This window comes from Rhinolophus ferrumequinum, chromosome 3 (genome assembly GCF_004115265.2).
Source record: "Rhinolophus ferrumequinum isolate MPI-CBG mRhiFer1 chromosome 3, mRhiFer1_v1.p, whole genome shotgun sequence".
NCBI lineage: Eukaryota > Metazoa > Chordata > Mammalia > Chiroptera > Rhinolophidae > Rhinolophus > Rhinolophus ferrumequinum.
The window spans coordinates 61,710,004-61,731,463 of NC_046286.1; the positions used below are offsets into that span (position 1 = coordinate 61,710,004).

Sequence of the window (21,460 nt, forward strand, 5' to 3'; positions counted from 1 at the left end):
GAGAAGAGAAAGAACAGAGGTGCAATCATTTTAATATTATTTACATTTGCTTTTATATCTGTAAGAAGTTAAACATGAAAAAGAATTTTAAAAGGAGAAATTTCCAGATCAGGGCTCATTAAATCTTCTAAAAAATGAACAATTAAGAAGCCAGCCTGTTTCTTCTGTGCAAAAGGGAAGAAGAAGATGTGATGGGCATTAGGAAGTCACCACCACCACTTAGTGCTGTCATCAGCTCCGTCCATTTGGTGCAGTAGCCAAATCCCAGCCGGCTCTGATGGGGCACATGCTGGTGGCTCCTAATCCTATAACCTCCTAGAGGGTCTTACAATTTTGTATGTCCCTTAGCACTAGACTAGTGCTGGGCATTTGGAGGCCGTCAATAAATACTTGCTGAATGAACAGATCTAGGGACCTACTATTGCTCTGGACTTCACAGTGTGGATTTCCTAAGAAGCCAAATGAAAAAGTAATGTAACAGCAATTACTGTGATTAGTCTTATGACAGTCCTGTCACAAATAATAGCTACTTACTGGAACATTTCCTGCGGAGTTGACCTGCATTTCATCCACACTGTGGTTGCCATTCGTAATGTCACAGATGCAGTAGTTACTGACAGAGGGAGGCCTGAAGGTGTGGCCACCATCACAGTGAATTTCTGGACTGATTCCACAGCCAAATGTGAACGAGGCAAGAGAATGATAGTGTGTGAGTAGAACAACTGCGTGTACCAGTTCTGCAAGGGACCAACTGTGCTCTTCAGCTTTTAAAAGTCCCTTAGGAAAAAAAAAATGAGAACATTGTTATCGTGGGGTATGGTGGGGAAAGTTTATCTTGGTATTTAATCTTTTGAAAAACAGGATTGGTTGTTATATACCTTGTGTAAAATTACAATTTGAGACATGTAGAACCCAGAATTTGCTAATTTTTATCAACATGTATCCACAAATAAGAGTTTAACATAATCTGATAATGACATACTCATTATTTTGATTTTCTGAAATCCTGATTTAAAAATAGAATGCATTTTGCATTAAAAGCAGTTGCTGTACTTCAGATACTGGATTATGAACAGATTAACTATATTGTTAGTTCAAAGTTTCAAACCAAATGTAATTTGTGTTTAAAGTGGAAGATACTATATAAAATACGCCTGTGTTTTTCTTTATTATCAGGCTTCCTCAGGGAATTTTCAAGATATTTGTTTGATCTTGACTGAATATTCCTATATCAAATTATATTTATTTAAAAAATTATGTCATTATGCCCAAGGTAAAGTCTACAGTTCTTCAGTCTTACAATCTGTGTCCCTTCTTCATTGTTTTATAATTTTATGTAATTTTTCATTACTAGACAACATAATAGACATTGCGTTAATCGTATTCAAATTTTGTATGTTTTTGATAAGATGCTTCAGTTATGTAACAGTATCTAAAATGTTCTATAAAATAGACAAGACCAAAAATATGTATTGTCAAGGATTTCTACTGCATGGTAGATATTTTTAGGGAATGATAATCTCCTTTTATTCTATTATATTTAGTAATAAATAGAACCAGAAGGAACTAGTTTACATGGTATTCTTAACAGATATACTACCAGATACCAATTCACACCTATCAGAATGGCCAAAATCCAAAACACCAAATGCTGGCAAGGATGTGGAGCAACAGGAAAGCTCATTAGCTGCCGGTAGGCATGCAAACTGGTGTGGCCACTTTGGAGACAGTTTTACAGTTTCTTACAAAGCTGAATACAGACCTACCGTACAATCCAGCAATCACACTCCCAGCTATTTACCCAACTGAGTTGAAAACTTCTGTCCACCAAAAAGCCTGCACAGGGAATGTTTGTAGCAGCTTTATTCATAATTGCCCCAAAAATGGAAGTAACCAAGATAAACAAATGGTGGTACATCCATTGGACTATTGGACTGTTTTTCAGCAATAAAAATAAATGAGCTAACAAGCCATGAAAAGGCCCTGGAAGAACCTTAAATACATACTGGTAAGTGAAAGAAGCCCATCTGAAAAGGCTATATATACTGTATGATTCCAACTACATGACATTCTGGAAAAGGCACAACTACAGAGATAGTAAAAAGATCAGTAGTTGCAGGAGTTTAGGAGTAAGAGGAGAGAGATGAACAGGGTAACACGGGGGGAGCACGGGATTTTTAGAGCAGTGAAACTATTCCATATGATACAGGACATTATGCATTTGTCAAAACCCATAAAACTATACAACACAATGAGTTGACCCTAATAAAAACTATAGACATTAGTTAATAGCAATATATCAATACTGGTTCATCAACTGCAGAAAATACTCTATACTAATAATGCTAGATGTTAATAATAGGAGAACCTGGGCGTGTATGTGAGGGGGTACAGGAGGTTGTGGCGTAGAATGTGGGAACTCTGTACTTGCTGTGCCATTTTTCTGTAAACCTAAAACTACTCTAAAAGAAGTACATTAAAAAAACATTTTTAAATGACCCCCAAGATATATTATTTCCCTACTTACCTCAATGTGTTCTTTGGTAATAAGCCAGGGTCTATGGGCCAACACTTTGTTAAGTTCTCCTAAATTTTGTAGTTTCCGTGGAGCATTCTCTAAACCATTAAGCCACTTGGGGTCCCCACCAACATGAAGGAAATCATTTACGTGGAGGTTCACTAAGTAGGAGCACTGATGTCTTGCTGCAGCCTTAAGAGAAAACAAAAAGATTATTCTAACTATAAACATTAAAATCTTGAACAACTGCAAATCCTTTTTCCTTACAATGTGCAAAACATCTACTACTTAAGATTTGATTAGTGTGTTTTCAAATTTTCCTAAACTACAGAAATGAAGTTTTCATATAAAGAGTTTAAAAATTCATACACTGCAGAAAGCACCTCAGAAATATTCTAAGACAGAAATATTCTAAGAACAAACAACATACCTGATAAAAGTATTTGAACATTAGCAATTTTATTTATATGCCAACTTTCAGAACTCAGATTAAAAAGAAATTTTAATTAAGGTGCCAACCATAAAAGAATGGAACATTAGTTACAAATCGAACAGGAGTAGCACCACTTAAGTCAATGTGAACTATTTAAATAGGGAAGTAGACCTTTTGTTCTACTTTATTCTCTTATTTCCTAGAAAATGGTTCTCAACAGTTTGTAAATACATGTTTCTTTCTCTGCTATACTTGAGAGCATACTTATTAAGAAAGAGGAAAAACAGATACGACCTAACAGGAATCCAACTGGAAGCCAGAGAATAAGTATTCATCCTTATGTTTAAAGCATTAACCATCTCTTAAAAACATTAATAAAGCAGAAAGAATTTTTGACTGAATGTTTACAAACCATTATTCCAATGTAGTGCCGATAATGCAGGGGTAACGGCCCATCCATTTGCAGTAGATAGTGTTGAGTTTTTAAGAAACTTTCTAAATATTGTGGGTGAAAAACCATCACTAATGTAATGTTATCCAAACGACCCAAAGCAGCAAAGGAATCTGAAAATAAAGCATGCATCTGTGCGTCTTCACTCCCCACTTGGAGAATCTGTATAAAAGAGGAAAAAAACATGGGTTACATAAATTGTAAATCAGTATTAAAGAAAGAAAATATGCATGCACTGCATTCTAAGGGTCATCGAGAAGCAGATTAAATTTGGCTTAAGATGAGACAGAAGTTATAACTCTACAGACTTCACTCGACTGGGAGCAGAAAGAAGAATAAGCAGTCACATATTATGTAGTGGGGGATAAACAACAAAGGCCCAGCATTAAAGGGCAAATAGGTTGCTGGCAGACCTGGCCAGAATCCAGGTAAAGAAGCAAACTTGCAGAGCTTGCAAAGAGACACTAAAGCCTTTCTTATAACAATGCTTACTCTAACTCAATTTAAGGAGAACTAAAATTGACTAACAGCAAAAAGTCCCTGTGAAAACAAAGCATAGGAGCTTTTACACACTTAAAATTAAACATACAATTGAGCACTGACAGATACCAGCCTGTGGAGATGGTCAAGACCAAGTAGCTTAGCTACAGGCACTCCTAAACAACATCTAACTATAAGCAGATGGAGCATCATTGGTCAAAAACAAGTATTGCCTTTCCTTGATTAAATATGGGTGTTAGAAAAACATCATGAAATACTAGAAATCAACATGACTACACCAGCTTTCTAATCCCAGATTCACTGCCAAAGCGTGATGATTAACTGTGACCAACTCTGCATAAAACATGTTGACTAACAATTGTTCACATGCCAAGATGTGGGTCATGAAAGGTTTTCCTTAAAAGCATACAGTTCACTATGTACTTTCACAAACAACATACCTCCTTTTCTGGGATAAATCTGCTTGGTCCATGTCCTAGTGGTCGAGGAATTCTAATTCCAAGTTCCTAGAAAAGAAAATTACACCATCTCAGGCCTCCAGCAGTAAACAACATGAACTGAGGCTACAGGAATGAGAGGGAATAACAACCAGTTGAACAGAGACAGGCTTGTTTTGGTTTGTTTTCACGGCCATATATACATACCAACTCCTCCGTTTGCATCACATAGCTCACAACAGCTTATAATAGGACTCTGACTAAAAGCAATAAAACCTGTTTCACTTAAACCAGAGTTTTGCATAAAGTACTTGGCAAAAAGTCTAGAACAGAAAGTTCAGCACATTGCAGCCAACCCTGTGGATTGTCAGTGATACAAAATAAGACCAATATGTTTGTACATCCAAAACCCAACCAACCAAAATGTCAATTCCTGTGCATCTTGTCAGGAAATGAAAAAGCAATAACCTCTACCTAGATGTCCTGAACTGGAAGAAGTGTAATTATTATTGCATCTATAATAGTACTTCACAGTAAGAACAGAAAAATTATGAAAAACAAAAACTAGTTTAAATCCACAAGAGAGAAAGTACTGCAGGGCATGTTTTCTCTGTGGTTGAGTGAAACAATTTTAGAGAAATTCATTTTGTTTGTGAGCCTTAAATTAAGTTTTATTTACAGGATGCCATCAACCTTGCTTATATTTTAGATAAGCTCCAGTAATTGAAAAATAAATGATTTTCTGCCTTTGACATAGTGAATCTAGAGTCCTGTATCTGGAATCTAGAATTCTATACCTTATGTGCCAGTGTAGTGTGGTTAACAAAAACTTAATCTATTGTTAAGGCTTCCATTCCCCTCACCCCCTATACAGTGTGCTTATAGGAAAAAAACAACCAAAATAATTCACCCTTATTTTTTTGAGGCTCATGTCCTATCAGTCTGGTACCTAAGAATACAAATAAAAGCTTCTCAGAGTTTTAAGAACCATTAACCTTTGCTTTGATACAAATTACATTACATACAAATATTACATACAAATAGTATTTTCATTCTCTCCCTACTGCTTCCAAAAAGTCCTTCATGATATAAACCAGATGCTTTCCTTTTAAAGAAAAAAAGCCGGGGGCGGGGGGGGGGGGCTAGACAGAGAAGGACATGTGGCAGCAATTCAAGAAATTTGGTCCAAGCGAATGAAAACCTTTTGAGAATGGATTTTGAAAAATTAAGCATATAGGACAAAATTTATCAGGAAAACTCAGGATTCAGATTCAAAGTTGGCTATATTTGCCAACTGAATCTATAATATATGATTCAAATAATCTTGTATTGGAGGTCAGTGATTTCTTATTCTGGTTATTCCACATTTATACTGAAGACAATAATGTTCTAACAACCATGTACAACCAACAGTGTTCTAACAATCACAGTTCATTAGAGGAGCCATTCAGTTAATTCACTGGTCTGGCCACGTAGGTGTTTCAATTTTAATATTCTGTAATAAATGCAAAAAATCTCCCACATTCTCACTGTTCAATACATCACCTTGGCACAAATGCAACCATTTATACAAAATGATGACTATTAGCCTTTTTAACTATTGAATTTCTGATCCAATTGTAGACAGTTCAAACAAAATATATTGGGCAAAACTTTAAGGCTAAAAATCAATATTTACTCCTCATTTCTTATTAAACAGAGGGTGCCAAAAAAAAGGTACATACAATTTAAGAAAGGAAACAACTACATTTTTTTTGGCACCCCTTGTATTTAAACAAAATGCATCTAAGGAAAACATCCATTTCAAGGGTTTATTATTCATTTTTTTAGAAGAGACTTGGGACTTTAGTATATAAAAAGGTTGCATTTCAAATGGAGATTATTCAACAAATGATCTTGGGACAACTGGATAGCCACTCAGAAAAAAGTGAAGTTGGAGCACTAAATCATATTTTACTCCACAGTAAATCAGAGTTAAGTGTAAAGAAACAAAAACAAAAACCATTACAGTACTAGAAGAAAACACTTATGAAATGGAGTAGGCCTAAGAATGCCACAAAACCCAGAAGTCATAAAATATAAGACTGACAGATTTGATGACACAAAAATAGACTTCCACATGGGAAAAATAAACACATACAAAGTCAAAAGCAAACATAAAACTGGGAAATATGTTTGCAATTCATATATCAAAGAGCTAAATTTCTGTAATACATCAAGAGTCCTACAAATCAGTAAGAAAAATCCCCAAAACTGGATAGAAAAATTAACAAAGAAAAGGAAATACAAATGGCTAGAAAAATTATCAGTGCTCACAATAAAACAATTGCAAGTTAACTACACTGAGATACCATTTTTAAACAAAAGATTGCTTAAAATCAGAAAGTTTGATAATAGGCTGTGGTGGAGAAAATGTCATTTATTGCTTATACATTTCTGATGGGAGTGTTTTGAAGTATGAAGAAAAAAGATATAGAAATATAGGAATATAAATTACCACAAACCTCTAGGGAGGGCAATATATAACACTAACCAAATCAAAACACACACACCCTTTGAATTAACAATTACATCCTAAACGTTAACTTATAGTCATATATGTTATACATGTGAAATCACATGTGAAAGGATAATCACTGTAACATTGTTTTTTGTTTTTCTTTTAATTGGGGAATACTGGAGAACAGTGTGTTTTTCCAGGACCCATCAGCTCCAAATCAAGTCGTTGTTTTCAATCTAGTTGTGGAAGGCGCTGCTCAGTGGCCCATGTGGGCATCGAACCGGTGACCTGGGTGTTATGAGCACTGCGCTCTAACCAACTGAGCCAACCGGCCACCTGTGTAACATTGTTCTAATAGTACAAGAAAAAAGTGAAGTTGGAGCACTAAATCATATTTTACTCCACAGTAAATCAGGGTTAAGTGTAAAAAAAACAAAAACCATTACCGTACTAGAAGAAAACACTCACGAGGTGCAGTAGGCCTAAGAATGCCGTCAAGAGGACTGTTTCAATACAGTTTAGTATAACCATACACTAGAAAAGCATCCAGTCTTTACAAAGAAGGAAGGGGTTCCATATTGGTTCACTTTAAAAGATCTCCAAAATATAATATGTGGGGAGGGGGCAAGCAAAGTGCATAATATGTATAGTTATGTCACTCTTTGTAACTTAGCAATTCCATTTCTAGGACTTTATCCTACAAATACATTAGCAGCATGTAGGTGGTATATATATTTTAATGAGACCAGATCGATAGCCTATGGGCCTCAAACAAAGAGGCTGAATTATATTGTTTTGGTTATGTTCTTACACCAAATATATAGTTTATATATCAAACTATTAAGAAACAACAGTTTTACAATTCTAAGAAAATTGCTATCAGTGTTTCAGAAATGGAGTATTTTCTTATAGGTATGGCAAGGGTTTTTCCCAATGGTCCTATGTAATTGTCAAGTCTTTTGTAAGTCCAGCCCTACACCTAGATTTAGTGGCCATATGGGTATCTCTGTCTTCCCTCTTCCTAGCCTTCAATGGCTAAATCCTTCCTCCCCAATTCCTTTAGAAAAACATTCGTTTAAAGTGAAAACCAGTGCATTCTAAAACAGGATCTCAAGAAAAACCAAACTTTCTTGGGAATGGATTACAGACCCATTATGCTAATAACCTCTTAGTGTAAAATCACATTCATTTCTTGATGAGGTACCAGTCTGGCAAGAAAGCTGAATGTATAAAATAAACAGAAGAATAGAAAAAATGAAGAGAGGAATGGAAAGGAGTCTCTGACATTCAAGAATCCAATGTCATTATTTTACGTAAGCGTAGTTCGAGGTAAAATAGAATTTTACCCAGCTCACACTTGGACTACCAGGGTGAATTTTGTACTAAGCTGAAAAGATTGTGAGATGTTTGTGTCATTCCCTAAAAGCAGAAAGGGAAATGGCAGAGGAGAACAGAGGAAGTGAAAGAAAAGAAGGGGGCAGGGGTAGGAAAAGGACAGATTTTTAAAAATCAAGTCTTTCCCAAACAGAAGGGGTTAATCAAGACAGATATAACGGGAAATATAGTTAGGGCTATTCTAGAACTCACATCAACTTATTCTTCTATATCTGGAAGCTGGACCCAAAAGATTTGCTTTGTTCTCTTAGTTAAAAGACTGGGTATGTGAGAAGGATACAAGAACATAACATGATCTTTTCTACTTGTTTTCAAGCCCAAGAGAAGACAAAGGGTTGACCTGGGGTGCTCTTGATGAGCCCTGAGATTGCATCCCAATTTATCCTAGTCAGATACTGGCAAGAAACAGATCACTGATTCCATCTGGCCTCCCATGGCACACAAATTAAAATCTAACTGCTGGGAAAAGCAAACAGGTGACAATTACCTTGAAAACAGCCAGGAAGTCTTGGTTCTAGAGTTGGTGTCTTTTGAGCCTCTTTAAAAGTTTTTGATAACTTAAAGGTTCTTTTAGATACCCCTGTTATTATACAATAGTATTTATTCTTGGTTTCTAAAAGGTGAAAAGTTTCCATTTTTCTGGAAAACCACTTTTGAAACACTGCTTTTCCTAGTCACATGACAAATTAGTTACTACCCTATCTCCTAGCATATGCTGCTCAAAAAAAGGCATTGCAGATCTTCTAATGGAGTGCTCAAAGGCCAAACTAAGTGCATTTCATAACCTCCTAAAGGTTACTGCAACGATGACTTCGTCTGTATCTGTAAGAAACTGAAGTACAGACTTTGAACAAATTTTGGCCAATCCAGATTCTAAGAAGCAGAACTGCCAACAGCAAGTGACCTTACTGAAAAGCAGATGTAGATGCTAATCACAGCACAAACGTCACCGGCTCTTGATGAACTTGTGGCTGCAAAATCTCATGTGGGAATTGGCAGTCCTCAACAACCCTCTTGATCAGCATCTTTGAAAGAGATAGCAACACTCTCCACCATCACAACATTGCTATGAATTTCTGACATAGTATCATTAGTGTATAATACACACTAATTTTCACAGTATGAAAATTCTTAGCAAATGTTGACAGTACCACAGAATGACTACGTACGTAATGTATCACTGAATGAGTCAGTGTTTGTGTACTGAAAGTACTGTTGTAATCAGATTTTTAAAATTTGGTAAAGATACTCTTATGAATCTATATGAATATCCTTAGATGAAAGAGCGAACAATTTGTCACAAATGCAAAATGAAAGCATTTGTTGGCTTATTGGCATCTACCCACTTGCAAAAGTAGTTGAAAAGTAAAAATGATCAGATCATTTGAATCCTTTTATTTTTCACTGCACTTGGTGCATTTTAAAATTGTATAGATTCCCCCCCTCACTTCACTCGGGCTGTTGTATAGGACATAGCTCCCTGACCCATGCTGGTATTATGAGCCTTGCTCCCCCTACCTACCCCCAGGCACGTTTACAGCAGCTCAGGGCAGCTCTCGTCAGTTGCCGGCCGTTCACGATGGCTGCCGGCCACTCACGGCAGCACACGCCAACCCATGCCAATCTCCAGCTGCTCACAGCAGCCCAGCTCCAGGGAGAGCCGTTGTTCACAATCTTAGCTGTAGAGGGCGCAGCTCACTGGCCCATGTGGGAATAGAACTGGTGACCTCAGCGTTAGGAGCATGGCATTCCAACCACCTGAGCCACCGGGCCAGCCCTAAAATTGTATAGATGTTTTAATACCAATAACCACAAAATTGATATCAATTCTGATTTTTTAAAAAATTACAAAAACACTACGTGCTTTTTGAAGCATTTCAACAAGGCAAACATATTTTGTGTAAAAGTTAAAGTCCCCATCCCACTCCCCTTCTTAAGGAGAATCATTGTCATGGCTGGGAATTAGCCTCTTGACATTAAAAAATCTTAAATAGAAATGAAATCTAGAAGTGTTATAAAGAAATACTCCTACTATAACAAAATGTACTAGTGCTTCTTTTTAAATTGCCATTAACTCTACTAGGTAATTTAGAAATATGGAAAGTTCAGGTACCTCATTTTCTAGTATCTGGTCCTCTATGAACTTCATAGTCTAGAAAAATAAAAACTCAATAACTTCAAAGTACTGGCTTAGTAAGGCTGACTTAGGTCCTATGTGTCCTTAGGTCCTTTAGTCAAGAGTTCCATTCTTGGAAAGTGTTTAATTTAAAAGCATTATCGAAGCTTGCTATTTGAAACAGTTGTGTAATTAGTTCTTTTGTGAAGTGAATTGTTTTCCTATAAAGCACTACTACCTACTTTATCTTCTCACTTATTGGAGGTGTTAAAAATGAAATACAACTATACAAAGCTTCCTGGTTTCCTGAACACAGTCCCATGGGCATAGTCCCATGGGTAATCAATGCGAAAGCTAAAATATATCTCTTTAGCTTCCAGTTTACAAGGCTATATTTAGAGATTCTAGATCTGGGCAACCACCAGGATTCATTCTGCACACAAATACAGAAATAACAGATCTAATCAAACATGATGATTGGGGCTCACTTCTACTTAAAATGAGAAAAGATCTGTTATGGCCTGCAAACAAACTGTAAATGCCATTTCAACACTTTCATAATTTTCTCTTCGGTAAAGTTTACAAAGCAACATTTTTTTTTTTTAGGTTGTATTAACTGTAAAAGAGGAGCATATTATGTATCCATGAATGTTAAAATCTAGAAAAGGTGTTTGCTGTTATACAGCCTTCGTGAGAAAGTGTCTTCATTTAAGTTTATATGAATCTATGCAGTATTCTCATAATGTAGACTCCATTTAAAATAATGTAAATACTACAACTGAGTCATTCTAGTGGCCAAGGTGGCAGGGAAAGTACTTCGTAGGTAGAGTTCTTGAGCTAAAGCAATACAGCATTCTGATTTCAATGCAAATTTTAATGGCTCTTTCTCTACTTTGTCCCTCGTTACCTTTTGAATTAAAGCCTTTTCAAAGGTTCAAATTTTAAAGTTATATTAGTATTTTTCAAATGGTACTCTTTTTGCAACCACTTAGGAAAAATACAAAATGTTACGATTAAATAGCGTTTTCTGAAGGCCAGTTCAGACACAAAAGGGATGGTTTCATAAACAAGAGTAAATGCTGAGCATAACGTCATACAGCTGGCAGGACATACCTATTCTAGGCAAGATAACCTTTTACCTGACTCAAGTGTATATATTTTTTTCTTTTTCTTTTTTAAGTAGGAGGCAAAGGGAGTGAGGGTCATGGCGTAATCTGGTTAGACAAGACGCTGAGAGGGAAAAAAAATCCACAGGCTGTTCTACCGTGAGACTAGAGCTTTGTTCGGTCTCTGACTTGTGGAGACTTGCACAGAAGACAACGTTATTTACGTTTTGGAGACTTCCATTTAAATGACCGAGGCAGCTGTCTCTTCCAGACTCAGCAATTTTTTGCCCAGGGACTCACGGTGGACCACCTCTCCCCACCTCTCACGGGCCGCCCCTTCCCCTGAGGGGTGCAGGCCAGTCTGAGACGCCCCCGCTGAGCAGGGTGGCCGGTCGGCGGTTGCTCCAGGGGTGCCCTCGCTGGGCAGTGTTCTCCGAAGCTATTAGGGGGCGAAGGCGGACAGGCGACGCAACCACCGTGCAGCCCTGTCAGCTCGTTTGGGTCCCACCCGCCCTCCCGGCCCCTCGCCCGCCAGGGTACCTCGTCCTGGCCGCGGCCCCCGCCGCACTGCGTGCAGCCCAGCAGCTCCGAGACGGCCAGTGAGGCATTGTACGCCTCGTTCGCGGCGGTGGCCAAACGCATGTCGGTGCGGAGACGGCTGCGGTCGCGCAGAAGTAGCCGCAGCAACACCGAGGTGGTGAGCGAGGGGCCGCCGGCCGGTCTTTGGGCTGCAGCGAGCGCTTCAGTCAGTGCGGATGGCGGGGGCGGCGCAGCGCGGGGCGGGGCGAACAAACAACCCGCACGGCCCGCCCCGCCCCCCGCTGTCACTCCGCCGGCCCGGAGGCGGCGCGCACCAATGCGGGTCCTCGGTGCCACGGAGTCCCGCCCCCTTGGCGTGAAGGGGCGGGCGTTGGCGTGCGGTTCTGACGCGACCCGGCGAAAAGCAACCTACCAAGGGCTCAGCTCTGGCGAGGAGCTAATACTTAGGTCCAGAACGGGCTAGATCGGTTGGGAGGTGAGCGTGCACTGGAGCTGGGAGGTGCAGCGCGAGCCCTCTGGGCTTCAATTAAAGGCGAATGTGACCCTGTCCCTGGTACCGGCAGCCTGTCCTCCCTCACCCGCTCGGGTCCATTTACCTACAGCCAGAAGGAATCCAACCACTAAGGTGACCCTCACCACCGGGAGGAATCGAGTTTCTTTTACATAAACTATTGAAATTGTCCGTCTTCCTTTCCAACAACATCGACTGGGCCACAGACTGCAGGGACAAGTACGGGACCACGGCCTGCCTATATTCAATGTAAAATTATTTTTGCTAAGCTATGTAACAGCTATAAATATCACTCTCCTACACAGATAATAAGCTTTGGTAACATCTCCGAATTTTCTTTTTTTCAAATATATTCGAAGACTTTACTAGTTTTCTAATGTTCCTTCACAAGCGCCTTGGGTTCTAAAGAAAGAATTTCTCTTTGAAATCTGATGAGGAACTTGAGAAACATAGGTTATAAAGCAGCACAAATAACTGACATTGTTGGATCCGGAATGCAAATCTCTCGAATCCTGTGTCAATACTATTTTCTTAAACAGCTCCATTATCTTCTTTTTAAAAATCAACTCTTACATTAGATCTCTTTTTGCATGTTTGCTCTTGTGTTTTCAAAAGCTTATATGCTCAGGTTAAAAAAAAAGTTGGAACATTCTGACAAAAGGAAACAAGTGGAGTTTAAATCAATAAATACTGACAGATGCAGGATTCATAAATGAAAATACGTTTCAGTCTTAGGAGTGAGGTTACAATGTCTCAGATAAGACAAAGTTACTCTTTTTGCTCAAGCTGTCATTTTAAAAGTAGCAGGTTAACATGGTTACTTTTTATTTATCCTCTCCAGATAAGTAACATAAATGTTTATGTTCTCATACACTGCTTTTATATATTGCTCAAGCCACCAAAATATTTTTACTGGTCAAGAAAAGCAATTTTGGGCTAAAAACGTAGAAGAAAAGGCTATAGAGGCTTCCAAGCTCTCGTCCTCGGAGTGCAGCCACAAAAACAAACAATATAATCAAATGCCCACTCAGCCACAAACAAACCAGCAAAAATAAACACAGTAAATCATCCAGTTTGCAGCAATACAACATACCCTCCAAGATAAACTGATTGTAGATGAGTAATGGAAACATATGGACTTCATGTATAGGGTTGTGGGCTATAAAGCTAGTTAGATAATGAAGGAAGTATGTGAAAAATGATGACTCGTTCTAGAAGAGTTGAGCTGTGATTTTATTTTCTAAAAGGAAAAAAATAGTGAGGTTAGGGCATAACCTAGCAGGGCATAACCCTGTTTGTAACATTAAAATTATGAAATTTGCAAAATGGAGAATGCTTACCTTTCCAGTTTTTTAATGGGAGGCAGGGGGATAAGCATGCCTTTAGCTAACCAAAAAATGGTTTGAAATAATTAAATGCAAATTAAAAGTGCAAACTGTATACATATAGTAGTGTTTGATACTTAGGGCTTGATAAATATTTACTTAGAAGAAGCATATACTAAAATTGCATAGGAAGCTCCAATTAGGATTCCTTTTTTTTTTTTTTAAAGAAAGTTTCAGTTTATTTATTACAATGCTACCTTACATAAAAAGAAAAAATATTTTTAACTTATATTCTAATTCAGTGGTTTATTGAGGACCTTCAAGCCATTAAACGTCAAGATTCCTTTATAGTCTGTATAAAGACTCACTTAAGTTCTTCAAAGAATGCTAATCACTGCTCTTTACCATAGGGCAGTACTGTGCATTAGCACTGTATTCTGCAACATAAACAAGGTTGTTGCCTCCAAATAAATCTACAGTAACCAAGAATTCCAACAAATGTATTGACCTCAAAATATCGCTGGGTAGATTTCACTTCTGGGAATGTTTTCTTCCAAATCATTTAATAAAAAATTTGTCTTTTCCAAAGATTTCACTTCTTGAGCAGGCTAGATGTCCTGACGGTGCTTCTAACGAACCCCCAGTACTAGGCACATGATAGGCACAAAATAAACATCTATTGAAAAGATGAACATCCTGAATACAGAATAGTAATTGGAAAGAACTATGCTTTTGATGCCACAGGTTATCTATATAAGCCAGCAGCTATTTTATAAAGCCTGCTATTTAAACATTTCAACATTTTATTTCTCTAGAAATGATCCTGACATCTAGCATAAGAAGTAATGTTAATTCTGAAATATTTCCTTTCCTCTAAAAATGTTTTGGTAAACTTAGCTGTATCAAAATGAGGTTTCATCTGTCATTAGCAGTAATAGTCTCAACGCAAGAATAAGCTAATACACCCATGCAAAAGCAGAGTGGTGTCAAATGACTTGATGTGAGCAGAGAACTATGAAGCATTAGAGAGTCCAGACTTCAAGATAGGCTTTCTGAAGGAAGAGACATCTGAGCTGGGTCTTAGGGGACTGGAAGAGAGGCTTTTGCAACAATACTGGCGGAGCGGGTTTGGGGGAGAGTAGAGACAGTTCTAAGAAACAAAACCAGCATGTGCAAAAGCTCAGAGGCAGGGGGAAAGAAAGAGAGTGGTCCATTAGGGAAGCAGAATAACGGAAGTTCATTGGGTCTGGAGCAGAAGGTATGGAGTTTAGGTAAAAGATAAACAGTAAGGAGGGACATTGTTGAAGATTCATTAAAGAATATAAATTTCATTTCTAAGAGTACTATGGAGTCATCCAAAGTTTTAAAGAGTACAATGACATCAGATCTGCATTTCAGCTAGGGTTTAGAAAAATATATTGGGAAGGGCAAAACTGGAGGCGGGAGATGAGTTAGGAAGGGTGTTGCGGCAATTTTGTCAAGGCAAGAGGGTTAGCTGAAAAACAATGGGAATGAGGCAAAGTGTAGGGATGAAGGTGGATTTTTGTCTCTGCAACACAGTAAGTTTCTTGAGAAAAGAAATCATGCCTCATTTTCTTGTTTTTGAAATGTAGGAGATAAATTTCAAATTACAGTATCTGCTCTCCTGACCAAGCAGCTTCCCTAAATTCATTAGATTTTTAAAAATATAGTCAATTCATGCAAAAGAATAGATATTTTAGTAGGAAGAATACTAATCAGGCCAAAAGGCATAGTTACACTTTCATGGACCACATATTAAACCTAGAATGCTCTTATTACCCAAAGAAATTATATTAAAGTACTATAGATTTGTAGATCAATTAGTCACAATGGGGTTACATTTAATAATTGGTTAGAAAACATACATGGCAATGGTTTCAACCATTAAAGCAAAGAATTCTTTCAAGAGTGGGAGTGGGATTTGTTACATTTTTGTGATTTAATCATTCTTGGAAAATGCTTTATTGTCATTTAAAACATTTTACTTAGAATGAGTGCTGGTTTATAAGATTACTTCTGCTTACTAATTTTGTCAAGATGTTTCTCCTCTAGCCGGTATCTTCCTGTTTTTGTATATATAGCTTGTCTGCTAAGCATTTTTTTCCTTTCAACATCATGTTTTGGGTACATTGAGATCTTTTTAGCACTGAACTTTAATTTTACATTGTTCTTATTTGTCCTCTACTTTTTTCACTTCTTCAATTTAATTTTTAGAATTATATTACTTATAAAGGAGTAAGAATGTTGACAAATCCTTTCTCTCTTTCTCTCCTTTAGGGTTTCTTCTTTTATTTATTTTTAATTGAGGTATAATTGCCAAACAACATTATGTTACTTTCAGATATATAACATGATTTGACATTTATATATATTGTGAAATGATCACATAATAAGTCTAGTTAACATCTGTCACCATACATAGTTAGAATTTTTTTCTTGCGTTGAGAACTTTTAAGATTTACTATGTTAGCATAAGGTTTCTTCTTTCAGAAGTGCAGTTTAAAATCTCCACATAGGCTTTCAGAAACATAGACCATCCATCACTCATATTTGTAAGTAAGCAGTATTCCAAACAGTGTGGGTGGTTTTAAATGAAGAAATCACTTTCCCCCAAAGAATGTGTGTTCAATTGTGATCAGGTTTTCCAGATTAATGATGATAAGACTAGTAATTTATCAACTCCTACATATCAGACACTAAGCACTTGACACCTATAAGGCAGATATAATTATTTGTTTTACACATGTATAAAACAGAAATTCATAAAGTATGGGTAACTTTTCCAAGGTTATAATAATCGTAAAATGCAGCCTGGGATTAGAACTTAACTCACACTATTTATTGTATGAAGGCTGATATCTCATACTAATTTATTTATTTACTCTAACCCAATAGAATTTAAGCTCCATAAAATTAGAACGTTTGTCTTGTTTGTTCACTACTGTATTTCCAATGCCCTCGTGCCAGCACACCAAACAGCCTGAAGTATGTACTGAATGAATGAACTCCACAGAGATGTTTCCATTAGAAAAAAAAAAGCCTAACTCAATCTAAAGCTTAATAATGTATTTTAAGTTCAATATTTAGTTTATAAAAGATTTGAGCCATCTAGACAAATATTTTTCAAGGATTTGGTGGTCACTTGGGAATCAGCTTATCCTTGGGTTCAGTTCTGCTAAGCAAATTCTATTTTTGTCTTTCCCCATCTTCTCGAGAACCCACAGATACTCCCAAGCTCCTTTGATTTTTCTATGCCTGCTCTCTTGCACTACCAAGATGTGTAACAGCTATATAGGTTTGGGCAATGGTATACATGGCTCACTTGTTAAGTCAGGCTGCTACTTACAAGTCAGACTCTGCCTGTGTGCACACCATTGTTTGACAAGATTCATAAACATTTTGTAACCCAGTATGGCTATAAACATCCTCAGGCCTAGTTAAGGTGAAATGACAGAAAAGTGTCTATTGAGATATCAAAATTAAGTGAGAGAATTCGTTCAGAAATAGTACTTTTAAAGGCTAATTACTTTATGGCATCATTGTTGAGTTAATTAAGAAGGAACAGGTTTAATAGGAGGAGGTTAAGGAAAAAGGTAAGAGTAGTAGGAAACTGAGAGTTAGGACTTTATCCCATATGTTCTTAGGAAGTACTGAAGGTTTTAAAAAAGAAAAAGGAAATGATACAAACAAACAAAAAAAAAGGGTAACTAAAGACACTAAATATATGTCATAGTCAAGTAAATACTATTTCTCAGACTGTGCATATATACTATGTTGTATAATTTTTAAAACGGTTTTCAAGGGACTGGATTTTATCTGTACCTTAAAACATATGTGAAAATATTTTCTAACTTCTCAAAGTTCTTCTGTTAGTGGGCACAAGAAAGAACTGGTTTTAATATATAACGTATAATTTTAAAACCAAGGAACATATTAATCTGGCATAATATTAGAAAATCATGTTTTTAAAATAGATTAAAACCAAATTTATAATCTGCAACTTATCCTGAGTCCACAGACTTGATGGAACTGAACATTCCAGTATCTGGCTCCTGTATAAAATTGAATTTACCCATGAATTTAGCCTAAAATGTTTAGGCTAAATGCATGTTAATAAGCCGTTAGCTTTTACGATGTCTGAATTTTAAGTGTTTTGATTTAAAGAAACAAAATTCTAATGACAATATTCTAAAACCTTCTAATCAAGTTACTTTTTGTTTAGAACAGCTCCCCTGACCTTATTTATGTCCCATCCCCATGATTGTGACTACCGAGCAGTGAATCCAGTTCTACAATATGTGCTTTCCTCACACAGCTCAAAGAACCCCCACTCGGTTCCTTGGTGATCATCTTTAGCTGTAAGTCCTATAAGCCTTTAAATCGCCTTCTTTCTTTGCCTCCTTCTGAGATCTCATTTTCCAAGAGAGGATTAAGTTGTCGATCCTTATCCTGCTCACAAAGTACAAGGCCACATTAGAGACTACTTGCATGGCACTAAGTCTCTTAGAAATAAAATGCTATTCACTGAACTTTCCCATCTGTTCTTCTACCTTCCAAATCCACACTACACCTCTGTGGGCCATTTTCTCCTTTGCCCAAAGGGTGTGGGCGCGTTCAGGGCACTATAGTTCAAATAGTCAAGATGTCTGTTTTTGCTTATCACTATCTTTTGGTTCAGCTAAATATACTCACGTAAAGAGATAATCACATGGCTAAAATGTTTTTCACACGTGCTTAAGTTTGAACAGAATTCAAGTCATTTCATTTATAGAAACTGCTTTTCCTAATTTTGGGCAAATAAATATTTAATTTTTATTTAAATATTTAAATGGGTTTTATTCAGATATCACCACTTGGAGAAGGTAGTGTTCTTCCTTCATGTGTTACAACTCTAATTTGAAAACCATATTTTGGCATAGGTTTATGAATGGATGCCAGTGTTATTATTTTGCCAATTAACAGAAATCTTAATATTATATAAACCACTTAACATTCAATCACTCATTATTTATAAATATTTACTGAATGTTAGTTATTTAACTTCTTAAATCCTATGAACAAGCAAAACGACCTTAATTTGAGATTGGGTATCGATTTTACCTCGACTTACACCTCTCACACAAGTCATGCAGGTTGGCAGATAGCTTGGGACTCTGTCAGGGAGCATGAAATAGGAAGTCATTTGGTTTATTGTCCGATTCTGCAAAATAACAACAAACCCCCAAAACCCAGTCTGGAAATCTCTTATCAACCCTTCTAGTTTTAGTCTCCTCAAATTTAAAATGAAGGGCAACAAAACTTAATGATCTCTCCAACTTCATTTCAGCTCTAAAGTTCTACTCTGTTAACATAATTCCTGATTTTATCAAGAGTTCAATGCTTTAAGCAAACTAGAACCTGGCCTCTTCCTACACCAGGCTTCTTTGGACATTACCAGTGGTTTTCAAATTGTATTTCTTAGGAGCCATTCCTTACAAGTATTTTAGAGATATTATGAAATACTAGATGTGAGCTTTCTTTTTCAAGGTAACCTACAAATGTATATCAATATTAAATACATTGGAAACCACCAAAATAATAATTTGTTGCCACTAATAATTCAGTTACTGGACTAAACTGTAGCTTCTTCCACCATCTCTGTGAGCACATGTTTGGACATTCTTGTAAATGTGTCACTGATTAGGAAGGGTATAGTTAGTGTATTCTAGCCTTTTAAAAAAGTCATGCCTATCTGCGTCTGCCGGAGTAAAACTATAGTAGTGAGTGGACTGTTACAGCATGTGGGTACTTTGCTGTGTGCATCCAGCTTTCTTTGGTATTACGCATACAAGGAAAAGTTAGAAATGCTACTATAACCATAATCCATAACCCCTTAATTTTGCATTTGTTTAAAACATAAAATAACCTCATTGTTCTCACTAATTGACTTCAATAAGAAAGTTAACTTTATTTATTTGGACTTAAAGGCATAATTATTAATAAAATGCCAGTTTCAGATATTGTATATATCAGGATTCTGGTGATATTATTTGACAAAAAATGTAGTAACACATTTGAATATCACTCTTTTATATATGAGATACTGTGTTTCCCTGAAAATAAGACCAGGTCTTATATTAATTTTTGCTCCATTAGGGCTTATTTTCAGGGTCTGTCTTCTTTTTTTCATGTACAACAATCTATATTTATTCAATTACATGTCACCTTCTTTTGGAACATCGTCATAACGTACTAAATACGTCCGTCTGACTGAGATCTTAACTGGGGCTTATTTTCGGAGTAGGTCTTATTTTTGGGGAAACGCGGTATAAGCCATATCTCTTGATCTGTGCATCAGAACTCACAGTAGGTTTGGAGGTACCATGCTAGTCTGTAGCTCCCTACATTGTTCACCCAAGGCTTGGATCAGTCTTGAAAGTTCAGAGAATGCTCCAAGGATTTCTGTGGGCTCCAGCAGAGTGCTGGGGAACCTAGTTCAAAGTCTCATTCCCATCAATGACAAATAGAGCCTTAAAGAGAAAACGCTCTTAGAATCCCAACGGTTCATGATGGTCTGCTGAATCACAAACCAAACTTGCCTTCCAGTAGCACTTTCACGTAGCCTGTCCTGGATCTGGTCTATAACTGAAAGGGTCATCAATCCTTCCAGCTCTTCTCCAGAAAACAGGTGTAAAGTCAGTCCTTCAGCGTCATACATGCCAATATGATCACAAAAAGTTGACCTAATACATTTTTCAGTGAAGTACTTTGTGTATTCTTTTGTGTTTGTAATAGGCAAGATTTTAAATAATGTATTTGTTCTCTACAATTAGAATTTGTTTTATGTCAGAAAATTCAACTTGCAAGTATTCAATGAGATTTTAAAAAATAAACAGTGCTTTACTGTGTGCATTACAAATACACATTTAAAACCTTAAAATATTGCATGCTAACTTTACAAATTGGTGTTTTTAAAAATATCTAAGCTTAAAAAGATATAAGAAAAACGTATGTGGATCAGGAGAAAGACCAAAGCAGAGTCAAAGCAGCAGGATGCAGTTCAAATAGGTCACACTCAACTTTTAACTTTCCCTAAGAACAAAAACACAAGCTTAGCAACAGCTTTCAGCCAATCATAATGCAGACAAACAGGTAAGGACTCAACAGCTTCAGATACCAATGAGGTCCAACCTTCATTCAATGGTTTTTTTTTTTTTTTTAATTATATAGTGTCAGCAGAGCAAAAGTTATAAAACAAGATATACTGTCCTGGGTTAAAACTAAACACAGATAAAATCTTTTCACCAACGCTTAACAAAATATATCAGATTTTAATAATGTAGTGATAATTTTGTTTTCATCCTTACTGTGTCAGATATTGTATACAGTAAAGTTACCTTTAAGATATTACTGTATTTGTAACAAAATAGAGAATTTAGTGGGAAATTTTCTTTTTTATGGATAAAGGATAAGGGTAGGAATATCTGTAAGAAAAGATTTTTCTCTTTTAAAATTCCCTAATACTCAATTTCTCAAATTCATGGAGGGAGGGGGAATCCAAAAAGAAATGCTACAATCTGAATCAAAAAATATAAAATATGAAAAAAAACAACCATATATAAATACA

At 36.7% G+C, this 21,460-nt stretch overlaps 2 protein-coding genes across 4 annotated transcripts in view; one reads left to right on the top strand and one right to left on the bottom strand.

Annotated features, from left to right (window-relative positions):
• ARMC2 (armadillo repeat containing 2) overlaps window positions 1–21,460 on the top strand; it is a 177,447-nt gene that overhangs the window by 126,447 nt on the left and 29,540 nt on the right. The window lies entirely within an intron of this gene.
• Window positions 1–21,460, bottom strand: part of SESN1 (sestrin 1) — a 101,639-nt gene that overhangs the window by 9,303 nt on the left and 70,876 nt on the right. Inside the window, exons 1-5 of one of the 3 annotated variants that reach the window (XM_033097846.1) lie at window positions 11,998–12,226; window positions 4,344–4,409; window positions 3,364–3,564; window positions 2,528–2,710; window positions 535–777 (exon numbers count right to left, since the gene is read on the bottom strand). In XM_033097846.1, coding sequence (XP_032953737.1) covers window positions 535–777; window positions 2,528–2,710; window positions 3,364–3,564; window positions 4,344–4,409; window positions 11,998–12,099 — 795 coding nt within the window. In that variant the 5' untranslated portion in view covers window positions 12,100–12,226. Of the gene's footprint in view, window positions 1–534; window positions 778–2,527; window positions 2,711–3,363; window positions 3,565–4,343; window positions 4,410–4,547; window positions 4,596–11,997; window positions 12,227–21,460 lie in introns of those variants that run through there. The other 2 variants (XM_033097854.1, XM_033097836.1) reach the window with 2 other exon arrangements.